The sequence below is a fragment of the Impatiens glandulifera genome, chromosome 5, assembly GCF_907164915.1.
Source record: "Impatiens glandulifera chromosome 5, dImpGla2.1, whole genome shotgun sequence".
Lineage (NCBI taxonomy): Eukaryota > Viridiplantae > Streptophyta > Magnoliopsida > Ericales > Balsaminaceae > Impatiens > Impatiens glandulifera.
In genome coordinates, this window is record NC_061866.1 from 6,141,332 (window position 1) to 6,163,106 (window position 21,775).

Consider the following 21,775-nt stretch of genomic DNA (forward strand, 5'->3'; position numbering starts at 1 on the left):
GCGAGAATCGACACTTGGTATATTCTAATATACTAGAATAACAACTGTTTTTTTTTTTTTATAAAATAGACAGTCAATAACTATAGCAATCACTCTAAATAAAAATGTACTAATATTATATACCTCTCGGAAGATAGGCCAAATTCTGGTCAGAATTTACCCACGGAATATATCTAGTTGAAATTGATTGGTAGAAGCTTGGTAGACCCGGTACCATATCAAATCTATTTAATATTCAAAATCTAACAAATGTTGAAAATATACAAATCTACATAATTATTAGGTTTAAAATCTTACAAATTTAGACAAATGATCAACTAACCGATCAAATAAATATTTTTTCAGATTAAGTTACAGAATATCCCTAAGGCCAAACAAAATGATGGACAAAGAAAGAAACAACTAATTAGTATAGAACAATTTATAAGAATAAGTTACAAAATATATTACTCAAATTCCTAGAAATGCCAAATTAACAACCATAATCCATAATGAGCCCGTGCCATGCACACACATAAAAGGGTTTTATAAGTGAAAGTCTTACAATTAAAAAGGAAAGAGAAATCATCCTTTGTCTAAAAAGGTTTTATAAGCAATACAATTAAAAAGGAAATAAATCAGCATCTGCCTCCCGATAATAATTCCGGCGTAATTGATGTATCCAAAGGTTGGATTGTCGGATGAGGTTAATGGATACAAAATCATTGATTCCTTCTTTACGAGGAAATTTCACTGATGCAATCGTTTGACGAGAGCTCTGGCATGATGACATCTCCGTCTAAATATTAGAGCAAAGCAAAGCAAAGCAAACCGAGCTTCATTACCAATTCCACCTCCTCAAAGTCAAATACACCACCTAAATTTGGATCAATCGCATTAAGAATCAAATTATTTAACAAAAAATGAAACACTCATTTTATCAAAATGAATTGCACTTCATTCATTGCAATTGGTCTCCTTCCACGTGCAACTTCCAACAAAAATGCCCCGAAGGCAAACACATCATTAGTTTCGGTAACCTTCCTTGTCCATATTTGTTCTGGGGCAAGATAACCCAATGTACCAACTACTTTAGTGGTATGAGGATTGGATCCATGGTTTTGTAATCGAGCCAAACCAAAATCACTCAAATTTCCCGTTTAATTCTTTATCTAATAAGACATTATTGACCTTAACATCTCTATGGATAACAACTTGTTCCCATCCTTCATGTAGATAGAAAATACCCGAAGCTAAAATGTTGACTCCAATTTAGAGTGTGTCCACACATATTATAAAGAACCCTCTCTAGACTCACTAGTAGAAAAAAAAGTATGTGTGAGGATTAATACCTCTATATACGTGCCCAAATCCACCTTAAATTCATTATTGTCGCAAAATTCATTTGTAGTAAAGTATATATCTTTGTATTTGAATCTATAAGGCCTTACTTGAGCTCCCAATCCTCCATTTCTTCTGCAAACTTCTTCTTTTTCTAACATAGTAAATCACAACTGTCTATGTTAAGTTATGGAACCTACATTAATATATATTCTATAATATTTAATTAAAGTTTATTGGGTTTGGGCTTAGGTTTGGATTTGAACTTGACCAAAATTTATTTAAGTTTTATTATCTAAATGTTTACCCTATAAATATGTTATTATTAATTGTTTACATTCATTAGACATAATTTTAGAGAGATAAAGTCTGAAGCAAAATTTATGTATTTCATCCTTTTCATAGTGAAATCTGGTGGTGACTGAAGTGAACGTAGTTCATTTGAGTGAACCACTATAAATCGGTGTCTTCTTGTGTTCTTCTTTTCTTCAATTATAAATCATTTCAAGCATATCAGATTTGAGAATCCAAATCTTAACAATTGGTATTAGAGCAATGTTAGACTAGATTAGAGCATTGGAAACGATGGCAAGTGAGAAAAGTATATGACACATGCTTAGAGGATTTGATGGAACTGATTATGCATTCTAGAGGATGCATATTTAGAATTATCTCTATAAGAAAGAAACTTCATGTTTCTTTCAATAAAAAACTAGAGAATATGGATTAAGCTAAATGGAAACTCCTTGATAGATAGGTTTTGGAATTGTTCGATTGACGCTAACCAAGATAGTTGTTCACAACATAGCAAAGGAGAAGATCACCATGGTAAAATACAATCCAATGCCTTGTTTGGTTTGGATTTTTTAAATAATCCAAACAAAATGAAACATCATTTCACTCTCCTCTCATCTATTACATCACTCAAATCATTAACCAAAATACTAAAATACTATTTATTTTAAATTTTATTGATATATATATATATATATCAATATCCTTTAAATCTTTTACCAAAAATAATCATTACCTACTCAAAATCATCAACAATCATTATTTTTTTCCTACCTCTACGTATTTTAAATAACCCAAATCCGAACAAGGCGCAACAAAGTCAAACTAACTCTGACATTTATAAAACATAAAAAAATAAAACAAATTCCATTATTCATTTAAGGGTAAAGATTAAAACTAGATTGTAAAAATTAATTAATCATAAATTAATCGAAAATAACTTAAAAGATCACCAACACTATAACCAACATTATTCGTATATGTTTATCAATATGAAATGAAATACTAAAATTTACAATCCTTGTCTCTTTTATATTATGTTCTTCTCTTAATGACCTTGTCATTTGTTTAGGATTAGCTTATGTTAATTGGACTTTGTTCTTAGGTCCATCGATCTATTTAGGATTAACTTTCTATTTAAACTCATTTTATATTTGATATATATATATATATTAAACTTATAAGAAAATTAATATAATATTAATATTATTATAATTTATCATATTTTGATAATATTTTTTTATTAAACGAAAAAAAAACTAGCATGACAACGTCCTACCGCCATGACTCCCGCTTAAATTTAAAACGTTATTTTGTGATAATATCTTACCAATATATTATATTTATATTATATGAAAATCCAAATAATATGATATAAATGATAGTTGTTTAAGTACAATAAAAAAAATACTAAAACACTAGTGTTCACCTTATCATCAAACACACAAAATACAACCATTAATCATTTGAGAAAAACAATTAATCATTTGAAAAAAAAAGAAGAAAATATAAACAAAAATGTTCATTAATTATTCTTCAAATATATTAATTTTTATATATTATAGATTTATTCCTCTATTGTAAATCAAGTCTTGGTCAAGCCAACTTGGTGGAATAGATAGAAAAAGATAGATTAATTTATATAACCGTACTACTATTGAATTAATTTCAATGAAGAACAAGTCATTCAAGCAAGATAATTTATTTCTCTTATATTTTTCAAATTGTTAATTAATGCATTTATTGTATGGACCACCAAAACTAAATTAATAGTATATGAAAATACAGGTTGAGTACTGAAAATTGAAGACCAACATGGCCAAACCATTTATAATTGTGAAGGACCAACTTGATAATACAATTTTATTTAATTTAAGGATTAATAGTTTATCTGTTCATTTTATATATAAAAAAATAAAGAACATAATATAGTTTATTTTGAAACAACTAAATTTTTGAATAAATATCCAATTTATATAATTCTTTCTCTCTTTAAATTGTTTCTTAATTTTGTGATTTTAACAACTGTACGTTTCAAATCTTTTCTCTACAAAATTAATATTAAAAATCAATTACATTGACTGAATTAATCTGCTAAAACTTCATATCCGTTAAATGGTTCAAAACATTAACAATGTGACTTAATCCGATCGATTTAAATTTATATAATCTCTTTTATAATTTAATTTTAACTTAAATATGTTAATAATTTATTGATTTTCTTCCTTAGATAAATTTGTTAAAATATATATATATACATATAAACGATGGAATTGATGAATAATTAACTAACCGATCCAATTATGGCTATAATCAAATTTTATAACTGGATTGTTTTTTTTATTCTAGATTAAGTTGATAATCGAACTAAGAACTACCCTATATTCCGAGTCAATAAAAGATAAACTTGTAATATGTATTTACAAGAGTTGGTATTTGTCATCGATTTAAAAAAAAACATTTTTTTTATCGACGAGTTTAGAAAATTTGGGACGCTATTTCAAAAATTATTTTGAAAATGTGAGGGAAAATAATTTTAAGGTTTGAAAAAATTAAGTTTATAAAACAAAGTTTGTAGACAACTCCATAGCTTACTATCTCGTCGAATCTCGAAGAGATTGAATTTTTTTTAATGGGAAGTATGTCATAGGTCTACTTTAACTTTTTCCATATTAATTAACCTCACGAGTATAGAGTCACCACCTAATTAAAAAATATGAAATTAAGAGAGTGAGTTCGGCGTTTGGTTACGTGTGGGAAATAATTTTTAGATGCTAAGTCCCACAACGCTCATAAGGTCTCTACTAATTAATTTTGTTTATTCCTTAATTTTTCTTACGCTATACGGTTTAGAATTTTCTATTTAACATTCGAAGGGTTTGCATTAGATAAAAGCCAAGAAAATAATAGACAAAGACAAAACTTAAAAGAAAACTCAAACAAATAATTCACACATAAAGTCATCCAAAATAATCAAAACTAAGCAAATTATTGATCAAAATTTAATTGGCTTAAGTCTAGGTTAAAATAAAAACTTTATTGAAGTGAATTATATACAGGCTCTAATTTTTTTTGTTTTTTTAGAAAAAATTATTTTGAGTTCAAAAGAGAATAAGAGTGCTAAGTCTAAGAAAATTATAATTCTAAGTTAGAGTTAGGTTCAATTTTTGATAAAAAAATTTGATTTTAAAAAATTTTCTAACCTAGGAAGTCAAAATTTTTTCTAAAAGAATACAAAAGTGTCAACAAAAATAAACAAAATTAAATAAAAAAAAAATCGGATGCTGGGGTCCAAGTCCCTTTTGTCAGTCCTTGGTCAGCTTCAGGTGCAGGAGTTCCTAAGTGTCGCTAAAGCTAACAAATTACTTTTCTTCCCTTTCTTAACCTGATCTTAGCTAAAAAAATTATTTGGTCATCCAAATGGATCCCACAATTAACTTGAAACTTCCTAGAATGATTACTCATACATATACATATATTAACATTTTTATAAATCAAAATCTTAATTTTAAAAATATAAAATAAAAATTAAATAAATCAATTTAAGGTAGATTATATTTATATTTTTTTGTTGTTGTTAGATTTTGGAAATATTTTCAATCAAAAGTTATAAATCTAACATTAAATCCTAATTTTCTTGAACCATATCGTTCGCTTTTGGCTCAAGAATATCAAGATTTAAATCAAGATCTATAGGTTTTGATCTATGGTCTTTCAAATGGTTAATTCATGAGCCGATTTTGATAAAAAAAAAATTGGATCAAATATCCTTGTTTAATTTTTGTTTTCTTTTTTTTTATTATTTTATTTATTTACATGGTTATGTTATTTACATATTTACATTGATATGATGCATAAATTAAAACCCAAACACAAAGGAATTAAAGCATACAAACATTATGAAATGAAAAAGGAAAGAAACATGATATATTGATTGCAAAAGACAAAAGCAAGGGTGAAGATCAAGAACTTATAAAAGGGTTATGGTTCTTGATTTCGATGATCTAAATCTTTAGATCTTAAGAAAGACTTGTGACCGATTTTACAAGAATCGGTGCTTGTTTAAGAGATTCGGTTTTGACAGTTTAGGGGCAATTAGGAATAAAAAATTTGTGTAAGTGCACAAGGGTGTGTATTTATAGAAACTCTAAAGGCCCAATGCCCATTTAACACCCTTACACGTTGAAATATTTAAAAATGTAGCAATCTCAACTTGAATATGTCACTAAATGTCCAGTGTTATCCAATGGGTTTAAAACCTAATTAAAAAAATGATGTAATACTTGTTATTTTATTTTTTAATTAAAAAATGACCAAGTCTTGGAGCTCCCTCTACAACTCATGTACATTTGAATCTTTCTATTTTTCTTTTTATTTTGCCCCCAACAGTTCTCCAACATTATTGAATCTTTCTCTTTCCCATTTTGATTTTGCCACAACTGTTTTCTTTCATTTTCCTACAAAATTTTATTGAAAATAAAATGATAAAAGTGAAAACAAAATAATTATAATAAAAAACTTATTATTATTCTTTTTAAAAACAAATAATCATATTTATTCCTAATTAAAATTTAAACAAACTTTACTCTTAATTTAATTTAATGGAGAGACTAAGTTCTACAGCAATAAACTTAGTCTTATACCCAAAAAAATTTATTTAATTAAATTAACCTAATCTAATTCATTTAATTAACAAATTCAACCAAACAAATTGAAAGAATTTGTTAATATGAAAATAAAAATATTTTTATGTTAAAACTTTATTATTTTAATTTTTATCCTATGTTTAATGTTTAAGGTGATTTAATTAATTAAAACTCTTTTACATAAAAAAAAAAAAAACTTATTTAATCAAAACTCAATTAAACAAATCATTTAAACAAAAATGTTAAAAAATCTTTAAACATAAAAAAAAAAAACATTTTTTCTCTTTTAAAAATTCATTTATTATTTAAAATGTTTTCCTCTTTTAAAAATTCATTTATTATTTAAGATAGTATTAAATGATAATACCTTTAATTTAAGGGTATTATCATTTAATATAGTAACTTAGGTCAATTATCACCTTAACTTTATTTAAAATCCAAAATTAATTTTCTTGAAAATTCAATTATTTAAAAAATATTCTTTTTTAAAGTATACAAATTGGGAGTGAGTAATGAATATCTATAGTATTTACAACTTGCTTGGACTATTGGAAAACCAACTTAATGAAACGGCTGTAATTAATATAGGAAATAAATACTAATACTTATGCCATCCGTCAAACAAATAGACAATCAAATTAATGGGATGTCAAATATTATCATACAAAGGGATTAACTCAACTTGGGTCTTCCTCCCTCCTGGTGCATCTCTAAAAACAACAACTACCACATTTAATAGTGTCTCATCTTCTAAGTCCACCCACAATACATCCCTACACAACCTAATCTTCCAAGACAACTTACCTTAGACCATTTTCCAATTCCATTCCATTACCTTCACCAATCCAACTTACCATAAACTCTTACCTAACCCCCTTAACATATGAGAAAATATAAAATTTAGATAAAATTTTCAAAAAAAAAAAATATTATCAAACAAGCTCTAGGATATTACATTATCATTATTATTATTGATATATTTTTTTTTGTTAAAGTTTGTTTGATTATGATTATTTAGATGATAGTTATTTTTAGGATTTTTTATTCGATTATTTTAGTGTTTTTATAATTTATAGGTATTTTTATCTCTCATATTATATCATTTTAATTTATTTTATCCGAAACAAATAATTAACATCATAGTATGACAGTTCCTAACATTTTAAAAATAATAATAATAATAATAATATTCTTTTACTGGTTAATATGATAAAAAAATTCGTAAATCACATCCTCTTATGTATTTTTTTCCTTTCTTTTCCGATTTCATTTAAAAATAAATAAATTTTAAGTCCACCCTAAACATAGTTTAGGATGCTGTTGCAATCCAAGAAATCAAAATATCGGATTCAGAACTGTTGTGCGAAATGTAAGAAAGTGATGAACAATGAAGTATAGAAAAACAGATAAAGAGAGATTTCTTATAGTCAAAGATAAAAAGATTACAGCAAATGAAAAAGACTACAACTATAAAATAATGAAAACAAGAAAACGTAAATACTTAACTTAATTAAGCATAACTATAGAATAAATGTGATGTAACTGAAATTAATATAAACCATAAACAAATTGATAGTTGATATTAATTCTTATACTAAAGGCAAAACGTTACAAATCTCCACATTGCCTTAGTATTACCCAACAAGAAGAGCCTGATCAAACTACTTCCAACTGTCAACATTTAGCAAGTCCAAACAATGAGTGAATTTGTTAAGTGGGACCGGCTTCGTGAACATGTCAGTAGGATTATAATGCATGTTAATCTTCTTTAACTTGATTCTCCTCTCGGTACGAAGAAAATGATAACGAACATTAATATATTTGGTTCTATCATGATGCACTTGATCGTTGGTCAAACAAATAACACTTAAGCTATCACAAAAATAATTGCCTGATCATGATGGATATCAAGATCACTGATTAATCCTTTCAACCATATACTCAGCCTCGGTAGTGGACAACGTCAAAGTCGACTGTAATGTTGCCTTTCAACTAACCACAGAGTCACCAAGGGTGTAAACATAACCAGTCATTGATCTTCTACCATCGATATCTGCAACATAATCTGAGTCCAAATAACTAGTTATGAGACATTGTTTATTACTCCCATAAATGAGACCAACATCGGATGTGCCTCTCAGATAGCGAAATATTCTCTTTATCGCTTGTTAGTGCTCCTTACTAGGTCGAGACATAAACCTGCTAACAACACTAACTGAATACGCAATATCAGGTCTAGTGCATACCATGACATACATTAAACTACCCACCGCACTAGCATATGGTACATGAGACATGTATAACTTCTCATCTTCAGACTGTGTGCGAATGCAGACAAATGATTGGTAATAGCTGCAAGAGTATTGAGAGCCTTTGATGTACTCATCCCAAAACGAGACAACATTTTCAAAATATAACTCTTCTGTAAAAGAAATAACTTCTTTTGAACTCGATCTCTTACTATTTCCATGCCCAGAATTTTTCGTGCTCCACCTAGATCTTTCATATCAAACTCAGAACTGAGAAGGTCTTTCAGCTTTTGAATCTCCGAATTTTTTTTGGCTGCGATTAACATGTCTTCTACATACAGGAGTAAATAAATCAAAGAACCATCACCAATTTTGTTTTGATAGACACAACAATCATATGCACTCCTATTGTAACCATGTTCAATCGTGAAATTGTCGAACAACTTATACCACTATCGAGGAGACTGTTTAAGTCCATACAAAGACTTTTTCATGCTACAATCATGTGTGTCTTTACCAGGAATAAGAAATCTTTCACGCTGACTCACCAGTATATCCTCATCAATCTCACCATGTAAGAAAGTCGTCTTTACGTCTAATTACTCGAGTTCCAGATTTTGATGTGCTACTATAGCTAGTAGTACCCTGATAGAAGTGTGTCGGACTATAGGTGAGAATATCTCATTGTAGTCTACGCCTTCCTTTTGACTGAATTCATTTGTAACTAATCGTGCTTTATATCTGGTCCCTTCAGCACTAGAGGTTCCATCTTTCCTTTTGAAAATCCATTTGAACCCAATGACTCTTCTCCCCTTAGGTAAAGTAACTAGTTCTCATGTATTATTCTTGTGAAGTGATTCCATTTCCTCACACATGGAAACAATTCATTGCGCAGCATCACCACCATTAACAACTTCAATGTAAGAAGATTGTTCATTATGTATGACATCTTCAGTTACCCGATGTGCATAACTTACTATTTCTTCAGTATCATTCATAGAGGGACTGGTTGTCCTACTTCTAGGACCAGTTGAGATTTTTCTTCCCTTGATTGAATGAATTAACCTGTTAGGAGCTTTAATTTTCCTTCTAGGTCGTGTTGTAATGCAAGATTGACTTTTAGGTACTCCAAATTGATAAACTTCCTCAGATGGTTTATCAATATCGTGTGTCATGTTAGTTTGAACTGGAGCCACCTCAAGCTCCACCTATTTCTCGGTACTATCATTTTCTCCAAAAGTGATGGCTTGATAGAGGAGTTAAGTATAAATATTTCATTAAATGTGACATCCCTACTAAGGATTACTTTACCTTCAGAAGATGACCAGATTTTGTATCCCTTGACTCCATCTCCATATCTCATGAAAATACCATGTTTTTCCCTTGGTTCCAACTTCCCTTCATTAACATGATAGTAAGATGTGCACCCAAAGACCTTCAAGTGAGAATAATCAACGACGTTACAGGATCATACCTTATAATGGATTCTACAATCAATCCCAGTATACGGTGCACGATTTATCAGATAGCAAGTCGTTAAGACAACCTCGCTCTAGTACTTTCTAGCCAATCCAGCATTAGAGAGCATTCTTCTAACTCTCTCTAGCAATGTTTGATTCACCCTTTCTGCTACACTATTCTTTTGTGGTGTACCTCGGACAGTGTGACGTCTTGCAATCCCCATATCCCTGCAGAACTCATTAAACTCAAATAAACATAATTCAAGTCCATTATCTGTTATAATTATCTCCCTCCGAGCCATGAGAGAATGTTGCTATAAACATTCATCATCATGATGCTCCTGCCAGAACCATTCTGGCTTTGTCATAACATATCTCATGATTGCCTCTTGGAAAGCCCTTTGTCATCATATCTCACCCGTTCTCATTTGTATGCACCTTCTCCAAGTATAACTCCTTCTTCTCGAGCACTTCATGAATCCAATGGTACCTTCTTTGGATGTGTTTTGAACATGAATAGAAACTTGAATTCTTGCTCACATGTATAATACTTTGTGAGTCACTAAACACCACAAACATATCTTGTGCAATGCCTATTTATTTCAATAATTCTTTCCTCCATCTCATTTCCTTACAACATTCAGTAATGGTAGTATATCCAGCTTATGTACTAGACAAAGCAACACATTTTTGTAGACAAGACTGTCATGATACAGATCATCCTCCAAAGGTAAACAAATACCCTAAAGTTGTTCTCATTGTGTCAATATCACCACTAATATCTGAATCAAAAAACCCTTCCACATGTGGTTTTCCAGTACCATAACACAAAGCGTATTTGGAGGTCCCTCGAAGATATCTCATTAGCCACTTAACCGCTTCATAGTGCGTCTTACCAGGATTTGAAAGGAAACGACTAACTACTCCAACCGCATGAGCTATATCTAGTCTTGTACAAACTATTGCATACATCAGACTACCTATTGCTGAAGCATATGGAACACTGCACATTTCTTGTCTTTCTTCTTCATCCTTGGGAGACAATGTCTTGTTTATTTTCAAGTGTGTAGACAATGGACAAGAAACTAGCTTTGCCTTGTCCATGCAAAATCGTTTTAGAATCTTCTCAATATATCTCTCTTGAGACAGCCATAGACTTTTCTTCACCCGATCATGAATGACCTGCATTCCAAAAAAATTCTTGCTTGACCCAAGTCTTTCATCTCAAAAGACTTAGTCAAATCTTTTTTCAACTTGGAAATCTTGAGCTTGTCTCTCCTAATATCAGAATGTCATCAACATATAGGAGAATTATAATAAAATCATTCAAAACAAATTTTGCACAAAGATAGTGATCTGTAGACGTCTTTATGTACCCATGGATGGTCATCAACGACTCAAACTTAAATACCACTACCTTTGTGCTTGCTTCAAACCGTATAGACTTTTGACAATTTTGCACACCTTGTTTTCCTTATCTTTCTTATTGTAACCTTTAGGTTGCTCCATAAAAACATCTTCATCCAAATCACTGTGGAGAAATGCAGTCTTGACATCAAGTTGTTCAACCTCAAGATCCATACAAGAATCTAGACCTAACACCACCCGGATGGAAGTCATCTTCACTACTAGTGAGAAAATCTCATCATAATCAATTCCATGCTTCTAGCCAAAACCTTTGACAACCAGCCTAGCCTTGTATCTTGGCTTGCTATCATCACCTTCTTGTTTGATCTTGTACAACTGTTTATTTTATAATAATTTTTTGTTCTTTGGTCTTTCAATCAGTTCATATGTGCCATTTTTCAGCAATGACTTCATCTCTTCATCCATTACAACTAGCCATTCTTCCTTATGAGCATTCTCAAGAGCCTCCTTATAGCATATAGGCTCCCCACAATCATTTAGAAGGATATAACCTGTAGTAAGGTACTTAGAACTTGATTTTCTCCCTAGTAGACCTCTTAAGTACCTCTATTTGTTGATTATGTTGATTTACATCTTCTTATTGAACTTCAAAATCAGCCTCAATACTATCACCAAGATTAGTTTCTGTATCATTTCCATGGCCTACAACTTGACCTTGAGGAACATTATCATCACTATCTGAGTCTGAAGCTACATGTGACCTTGTCTCCTGAACTTCATGAGAGAGCTCAAGACCAAAAAGATCATGTATGCATCAAGCTTTTCACCATCTTCAAAATTCTCAATAGTCTAATCTTGAAAGAATACCACATCTCGACTTCTCAAAACCTTCTTGTCAACTGGGTTATAATACATGTATCCCCACTTTTCATCACCATAACCCAAAAATATATATTGTCTTGTTTTTTCATCTAACTTAGACCTCTCATCTTTTGGAACATGCACAAAAGCTCTGCAACCAAAAACATGTAAATAGTCATAATTAACATCTTCACATTACCAGACGCTTTCTTCACACTTATTATTCAATAGTTTTGAGGTAGAACGGTTGATCACATACACTGTAGTGCTCATGGCTTCATCCCAGAAATGTTTAACCAACTTGGCATGTGAGAGCATACTCCTCATCCGTTCTAAGATTGTTTTGTTCTTCCTCTACCACTCTATTCTTTTGTGGAGTCTTGGGAACGGTCTATTCATGTTGAATACCCTGCACTTTCCAATAATCATCAAGTGAGCCTATGTACTCTCCCCCATTATCTGAATGTACCCTTATTAGTTTTCTTCCTATCTCTCTTTCAAACAGCTTGTGAAATACTTCAAACCTTGTTGCAACCTCATCCTTGGACTTTATATCATATGCCTAAACCTTCCTAGATGCATCGTCTATGAAGGTTACAAAATATAGAGCACCACCAATGGATTTGATCTTCATAGGACCACAAACATCTATATGGACCAATTCAAAGATATTCTTTTTTTAGTTCCACTTTCAACTTACTAAATGAGACTCTGTTCTGCTTACCCTTCAAACAATTCTCACAATTTTTAAGATGAGCATCCTTGAGATTCGGAAATTCATTCCTCTTGATCAAAACATTCAGCCCCTTTTCACTAATGTGACATAGTCTCTTGTGCCACAACTCAGAGAATGACTCCATCTCGACAAATATGTTGCATCATAGACAATTTTCAAATTTGTCTTGCGTAAGGAACAACATTTCTTACATCGTGCAACAACCAATTAACCATTGCTTAGCTTCCATGCTCCACCACTGAAAATATTATGGTAGCCTCCATCATCGAGCTTACCTGCTGAAATCAAATTCATTCCTAAATCAGGAACATGTCTTACATCTCTCAATGTCAGGAAAACAACCCATTATCTCGATTCTAACATCATCAAGACCAACTATCTTGGACACGCCACTGTTACCCATGCGAACCTCACCATAATCACTAGCTTTGTAGAACTGAAAATAACCTTTGTGTGGACTAATATGGAATGAGGCCCCAGTGTCAACAATCCATACTGTTTCATTTGAAGATGTGCTAAGAAAGGAGTCTTGACAGTTAGAAGCATATCTCAGTTCACCATTTGAAGCATAAGTAGATGTATCTGCACTCTGTTCTTTCTTTTCTCTAGGCTTCACCGTACCCTTTGGTTTATCATTTTTAAATTTCCAGCATTCGTTTTCCAATGACCCATTTTGTCACAGTAATGGCAAGCACCATCATTCTTTGGAACTCTAGACTTGCTTCTAGACTTTCCCCTACTCGAACCACTTCTATTATCATTTGATCTTCCTCTATCAGTCACCAACATATCAGACTTAGATGGTTTATCCCCCTTTCGATTCTCCTCATCAAGTAAGGAACTAGTAACAAAATCCATGTTGACTTTACCATTTGGTGTTGAGTTGTTGAGAGTAATAATAAGTGTCTCCCAACTTGTAGGCAAAGATCCAAGAACTAAAAGTGTTTGCACCTCATCATCAAAGTTTATCTTCATACTACAAAATTGATTCAAAATATTTTAAAATTCATTCAAGTGCTCAACAATTGATTTATTATCAATGTACTTCAGATTCACCAGCCTTCGTACCAGTGCTGCTTTATTCCCTACTGACCTCCCAGCATAAAAAGCTTCAAGTTTCCTCCACACACCATACATCGTAGTCTCGTTCTCAACATGGTGCACAACATTTACACTAACCCAAGAACGAATAAAGTTACACGCCTTTCTATCAGTATTTTTCCAATCAGCTTTTTTTGTACTCTCTAGTCTAACACCCTCATTTTCAATTGCTTCATTCAAATAATCTGAAACTAATAGATCACTAATCATTAGTTTCCATTTCCGGTAGTTTGTACCATTCAGACTCACCATATCATGTGTAGATTTCCCCATTATTACTACCTTAACAACAACAAAAAAACCTAGAAATGAAATTACTAGTTGATCTCCTCTTTGAATTTTATCGGGTAATCAGCAGAGCACTCTGCTCCAACGTTAAAACAGATAACCAATCAATACTGCTCTGATATCACTGCTGGGTTTAGCAACAACAAAACTAGGATCTTCTTAGAAATCAAACATATAACAAATCAGTTTCTAAATCGTTTATGACCAACAATAAATATATAAACCCTTCAACTTATGTTTGGATAGATTTCATTGGATTTGAATTGTAATTTTTATATTTGAAAATTTCTATAATGAAAAATTATTTATTTATTTTATATTTTGTTTGACCTGTTAAATAATTTTTTTAACCAGTTTAATAAACTTATCTCTTATTTAATTAATACATTTTAAACTTTTATACCTAAAAAATAAAATATTTTATGAAATGTTTGATAAAAAGTAAATTGGTGGAATTATTATTTGAGGCTGAATTTAATTCTTCTTTAGAGTGCTTTCAATAAATAATTATGTTTTTTACCAACTAAATACATGTTATTCCTACTGCCAAATACAAATACAAAGTTTACAAACTAAAAAAAAGGACAAGCATTTAAATCATAAAACAAATCACTTACAAAAAAAAAAAATCATCCCAAATTAGTACAATAGATATAAAAAAAAATATTTCAAATCTTACACATATCTCAAAACACTATAAACTACGTACACCAACATCAGCAACCATCAATTGGCCAGCCCAAAAGCACACATACTGACATACATAAAGATGTTTTTCGTAATTGTATACAATTATTGAAATCATCATCTACCTCCGGAAAGATCTGATTCAGCCATAATTGATGTATCAAATGTTGTTTTACCTGTTGAAGTTGAAGTTGAAGGATATAAATCACCATTGATTTCTTCTCGATGAGGAAAGGTCAATGAAGAGATTGTTATCCCAAACGATGAGAGCTCCGGCATCACAACATCTCTTTCTAAATACTCCACCACTTGCCTCATTGTTGGCCTAGCCATCGGGTTCATATTTGAGCAAAGCAAACCAAGCTTCATTACCAATTCTACCTCCTCAAAGTCAACTTCACCGCCTATTTTTTGATCAACCGCGTTAACAATCAAACCCTTTAACCAAAAACGGAACACCCATTCTATCAAAATGAACCGCTCTTCATTCATTGCAACGGGTCTCCTTCCACATGCAACTTCCAACAAAAATGCCCCGAAAGAAAACACATCAGTAGCTTCAGTCACTTTTCTAGTCCACATCTGTTCTGGGGCAAGATAACCCAATGTACCAACTACTTTGGTGGTATGAGGATCAGACCCGTGGGCATGTAGTCGGGCCAACCCAAAATCGCCCAATTTCCCATTTAACTCGCTATCTAACAAGACATCACTCGCCTTAACGTCTCTATGGATGACAACTTGTTCCCATCCTTCGTGTAGATAAAAAAGACCCGATGCTACTCCCTTAATGATCAAGAAACGTTGGCTCCAATTTAGAGTATGTTGTCTGTTATAAAGTAATTTGTCTAGACTTCCATTTGGCATATACTCATAGACCAATAAAAGCTCTTTCTTTCGTCGACAATATCCAATGAGTTGGACCAAGTTACGATGGCGTAGACGACCCATGCTCACGATTTCGGCCACAAATTCTCTCTTCCCTTGCCATGAATCTTGTGACATTCTCTTCACTGCAATTTCCACTTTTGAACTTGGTATAATACCTCTATATACTTGCCCAAATCCACCTTTACAAGATATGTGAAAACATGTGTTTGAGAACTTGTTTAATACAAAGATATTAAATTGAGACCTATAATATTGAGATCATATCAAATGAAAGCATAAATATTTGAAAAATATTTAAATTGGTAAATCAAGTTTAAAATTAAACTTGATATTGAACCTATTGACACCTTAATTTGCCCATATGTGCAAATAAGGTTAGATTTACTCTGAATATTCAATTAAATTTTAAAAAAACAATTAATGACATATTTACAAATTAAATTTTAAATGAATGACATATTTTCAATTAAATTTGATAATGTTGTACAAATTCAAATAATTTTAAAATTTTAGTCTCTTGTTACAACAATTTATCTATATTATCTGTATTTTTTTTTTTTTGTTGAAACTCTTCTAAAAAGTATTGAATTAATGTTTTCAATATCTTGTTCTTGGTAGTAATTTTAATTGTATATTTTCAAATTTTGTAACATTTATTTTTTAACTGTTAAATGTTTTTTATAGGGTAATAAATATTTGACTACCATGCATATTAAAAATATTATTCTAATACTATATTTTTTTACAGAAATTCAATATATTTTTATTAAATATGAGACTAATTTTTTTGGAAGTTTATCCTCAATTAATGTATTAATTTATATAAAGAAATTAAATAATTTTAAAAATTGTTAGTTAATAATAATATAATTATTTTAAAAGTTATTGTTTATTTTTTGAAAAGGTCAACTCATTGTTTTTTTAGAATCTCCAAACTAAATTTATGTTATATTTGTTTGTTGGTGAAATTTGTGTCTTTATATTTTCATTGTTACTCTCAAATGATTAATCTTGTTGTGTTTCGAGTATTGTTTTTGTCATTCTACTTAAACTACTATCATATATTATATTGTGTAGACTTTTTTTTTTAATTCTTATAACTATAATTTTTTTTTATATATGTAAAACAAATCCTAATTTAATTGTTTTTTAAAATTATTATTTTTAACCTATTATTATATAGTGTAAAAAAAAGGGAAATAGCTGCATTTTTTCTTCCATATTGACCCATGAAAAAATTATTTTCTACAAAAATTGATTGGAAAACATATCCAAAGTAATAAGACAACAAGGTACGTAGGAATAGGATGACCATAATTGACTTGAATAGTTTTTAAAATTTGGACTATAAACAAAATGAAAGTGCAAGAAAAATAACTAAAAGGGTGAGCGCGCTGTCAATAATAAAATCAAAATAGTGAGTTAATCCACATTAAAACATAATTAATATATTCTTGAATTTTAATTTTCTTTTATAACAGTGTTAATTAAATAAATCACTGTTATTATTCTTTTTATATTGCAATTATATAGTATTATAATTTGTTACTATGATTAGGTTATTTTCATCTTAGTTATTATTAATTATATATTATATCCTGGTTGACCACGGCTGATCAAGTCTGGGTAGCATCATAAATTAATTAGGCCAGATGGATTTTAAACCTGGATGAAGTTATGATTTAAAATTTATTTAGGCTAAATTTTCAACAAAATAAACCTAGTTTACTGTCTCTATTTTTTTTAGCGACGGAAAACATCAATAACAATGGTATTGTCCCGTTTATCGGCCTATATATACATAATATTTTGGGTTGTACACAGATTCACCATTGTTTTTAACTAGGCTCAAGATTGTAGCTTGGATTTCATGACAAGTTCCCGACAACTAATATAAATGTATCATTGTTTTTATGATCAGTAAAAGTTTGTTAGATATTATTTTTGTTTGAACCGAGCTTAAGTCTAAAACATCGATCCGTTTCGACCATGAACAGTAAAAAAAGAGAAACAAAATATGTAACGTACGTACCTCTACCCAACAATTGCTTGTCGCTAAATCCATTAGTGGCGAAGTATAGATCTTTGTATTTGAATCGGTGAGGCCCATAATCAAGCTCCCAATCCTCCATTTCTTCCGCAAACTTCTTCTTTCTTTTAACATAGTAAATCACAGCTGCTATAATAGTTATTAACAGAACAAAACCCAAAATCGAAGGCATCCCAATTATCAAAAACTTATTTTGTTCCATATTCTTATTGCCATTTGTAGGAGTCTTTGGAAGCAGAGAGAGATCAAGCTCCTTAGCTTGGCCATTCACTTTGAAACTCCAGCCAAGCAAATAATGTCGGTTAAAAATTGTACCGGTTGCTGCTGCAAACCCGACATACATAATCTGATTTAGGTACGGAGACAGGTCTTTATATAGAGATAGAAGCGGTTTAGACGGTTTTTTCATTTCGAGTGATGCGATTGTTACGTTCATTTGTTTCTTAACACCATCATATTCGATCCAAACCCGCCTAGATTTATCGCTAATCAAGGTCAGGTTCCGAGGATTTGGGTCGTTTTCGTCCAAGTAATACCCTGCAGGCATGGACATTACAGAGATTGGGCTGTCGATATCGATGCCAACGTGATTGTCATTCATATCGTTTAATTCAGGGCTCAATACCGTGTCAAACTCGATGGCTATAACATGCCTGGTGTCGTTATGGTTAATACTCGATGTGTTGAAAATGCCCAAGTAACTAATCGGCAGTGCCCCTGGTAAGTTAGGTTGTGGAGCGATTACGAAGGAGATTCCATGGCCACCTAACGGGTTTTCTGGTATAATCCCGAAAACGAAGGAAGTGGAGAAGGATATTGCAGATTCTCTTGTTGATTTCTTGAAGATGATTGGGTTTGGGTAAAACGCATGGCCGGTTATCAGTTGTGTGCGGTTGGTTAGGAATATAATTCCTTCATTGTTGTTGGCATCACCATCCAAGGTCAGGTTGGTGGATTGGAAACCATTGAAGGTGAAATCAGTGTTGGATTGTGCGTGGGTGGTGGATGTGATCAGGCATAGAAGAAGAAGAAGATGAAGAAGAGACATTTTGCTCTTACAGTTGGATCAATGGGATTTTGATGCTAGATGAACTCATTAAGTTTCTTGGTTCTTTATAGAGATTGTTTGATCATTGTGTATTTGACTTTTCTTTCTTGCAGTTGTGTGGCCATGTTACAGATCTTACGTTAGTGTTGGTTGATGACTTAAAGGTTTTGTCTATATATCTTAATTATTCATTTTCAAATGTTTGTTTTCAATTCGTAAATTTCACACCAATCTCTTTTACAATTAATTAAATGCCGGCTTCACTCACTTCTAAGATGAAATAATACCATATTCATCTATTAGAGCATCCCCATCGGTAGGTACAAATCTGACGTGGACAAAATTTGTACCTGGGTACACTAATGGGGAGTTAGGTATAAATCAGGAGAGAGAAAATTGAGTAGCAAAGTTTTGCTACCGGGTACAAATGAGAAAAAGTCAAAAAAAGTGTTCCCCACCTCCACTTTTTTATAAAAAAAAAAATAAACATTTAAAAATTTTAAAAAATAAACCGTTTTATTTAATTTTTTATTTAACAAAATATGATTTAGTAGTCTATTTTTTCAAGTATTATTGTGATGATAATTTCCTAAATTATTTTTAAAAATTATTGATTTTTTTTAATTTTTTAATATAATTTATAAATATTAGTTTTATTAATTTAAACAAATTAATATAATAAAAAATAAAACAAGATTACTTGAATTATTGAATTAAAAAATATTGTATGAATTAGATGATGTGGATGGTGGGACCACAATTGTACTTGAGATGGTTGAGGAATAGAGGTATAAATTGAGAGGTATAATTTATTTGTGATGTGGCTGCTGATGTGGCACATATTTGTACCTATGTATGGGTACAAGGATGGGGATGCTCTTAACTTAGTTTCCTATGTCAAATTTATTTAGGTATCTAAAATAGCATGCATACTTGACAAAATAAAATGCCAAAAAATAATAATTGTGTTAAATTTTGCAACAAGTATGCCATGTGATTTATATTTATATTTTTTTTATCCTCTGTCATTTTTTAATGGAGAACATTAGGAAGGCAGGTGAATAATATGCAGTTCATGCTTAAAGCCACAACCACAACTCCTAGTTCATGTATTGTAAAATTTTATTTTTAATTTTAATTTGTATATATATTATTAATAATTTATAAAACTAATAAAATTTCAAGTTGAATATATTTCAACAATATTTCTTTAAATATGTTTAATAAGATTAATTTTTTAATTTAATAATATTTTTTGTTATTAATAAGTAATAATAATGATTTAGAATTAAAAAGTTTTGAGAAAATAATTTTATTTTAATAAGATTAACAATTTAAATATATATATATATAACATATTATTAAAATATATAATATTATGAACTTAAATAATAATTTATCATAAATATAATTATATTATAAATATAATTATATATATATATATATTAAAATGATTAATCTTATTAAAAATTTAAAACTAGAATTTAATTTATAAAATATTATTAAAATTATTAATAAAATAATTTATTAAAATAATAGTTTATAATATATATTTATTACAATAAAGTCATAAAAAAAATCATTATATATTTTAATAATGTATAATTATATAATTAATAGAAGATTTCAGAATAAAAATATTGTCTCAAAATTTTTATAATTTTTTAATTGAGTATTTATTCAGTAAATATTTTAATAATTATTTAAAATTAAAATAAAATGTATTATAAAAATAATTTTATATAAAATAATTTTTTTATCTTATTAAAAAATTGATTTTTTAATTATCATTAACTTTACTATATTCAAATTAAAATTATCAAACTTATTTAAAATTTTTAAAAACAAATTATAGTTGCATAATATTTTTTATTTTGTTTTATAAGAAAATAATTATTACAAAATGTTGAATTAATCTTAAATATTGACAGGATTGAAAATATCTTGAGTATAGTTGAATTTGAATAAAATAATGTTACTATATTTATTAATACATACATAATTTTAAAAAAAAATCAAAATATTATTTAATTTAAATCAACACATATAAAATATTAAAAATATAATTTTATTGATTACAATGTTAACAGCCCAGATTTCAAACCATGGGAAATGCATATCTTTTTATAATACATAATATATGCCATTAAGAAATGACTATTATTAAAAATAAAAATATTTGATGACATGATATACATTCATGGCAAAATTTAACTTTGTTATTATATTTTTTTTTGTTAGACCTCAAAAATATATAATATATTTTATTGTCATGTTTGTATCCATAAACAAAATATTTAAATATTTTTATTGATAAGTGAGTAGATAAATAATGTTAGAATAAGTCAAATGAGATATAGGAATGATTATGTTAAATATTTTTGTAACTTCATTTTTATTTTTCTAAAAATTTATACAAATTAAACCAAAAAATATTTTTTAAGTACAAACAAATATATATTATGAAAAACAAAGTCCAAAATAAAAAAAAAATTAATTTGCTCAAAAGTTCTAATAAAGAAAATTACTCTCCCAAAATTTTCATTTTTCCCTGCATTGAATTTTATTTAATTTTTCATTTATTATAAATCAACAAAACCAACCATATATATTTTTGTCTTAATAAATTTAAGAGAGAATAGGCCCTATATTCTAGTCTTAATAAATATAAGAGAGACTAGGCCCGGCGGCCAGGTCAGAGCAAGTTATGCACATGCATAGCCCCAACCTCCTCTAAGGGCCCCTTAATATCTATTTTCTTAATTATATTAATAAT

General features: G+C 29.7%; 1 protein-coding gene across 1 annotated transcript; it reads right to left on the bottom strand.

The window, feature by feature from the left end:
• Positions 1-14,997: 14,997 nt before the first annotated feature.
• On the bottom strand, positions 14,998-19,004 carry LOC124938423 (L-type lectin-domain containing receptor kinase IV.1-like). Its single transcript, XM_047478858.1, has 2 exons — positions 17,934-19,004; positions 14,998-16,080 (listed from the first exon to the last, which is right to left on the bottom strand). Exons 1-2 carry the CDS (start codon positions 18,997-18,999, stop codon positions 15,128-15,130), a joined length of 2,019 nt encoding a protein of 672 aa, XP_047334814.1. The 5' UTR covers positions 19,000-19,004; the 3' UTR covers positions 14,998-15,127.
• Positions 19,005-21,775: the final 2,771 nt, after the last annotated feature.

Excerpts from the sequence above, each read along its gene's own strand:
- LOC124938423 (XM_047478858.1), bottom strand. The coding sequence starts at position 18,999 with ATGTCTCTTCTTCATCTTCTTCTTCTTCTATGCCTGATCACATCCACC. Across the intron at positions 16,081-17,933 it reads CAAGCAATTGTTGGGTAGAG|GTGGATTTGGGCAAGTATAT; the intron begins GTACGTACGTTA and ends TATCTTGTAAAG.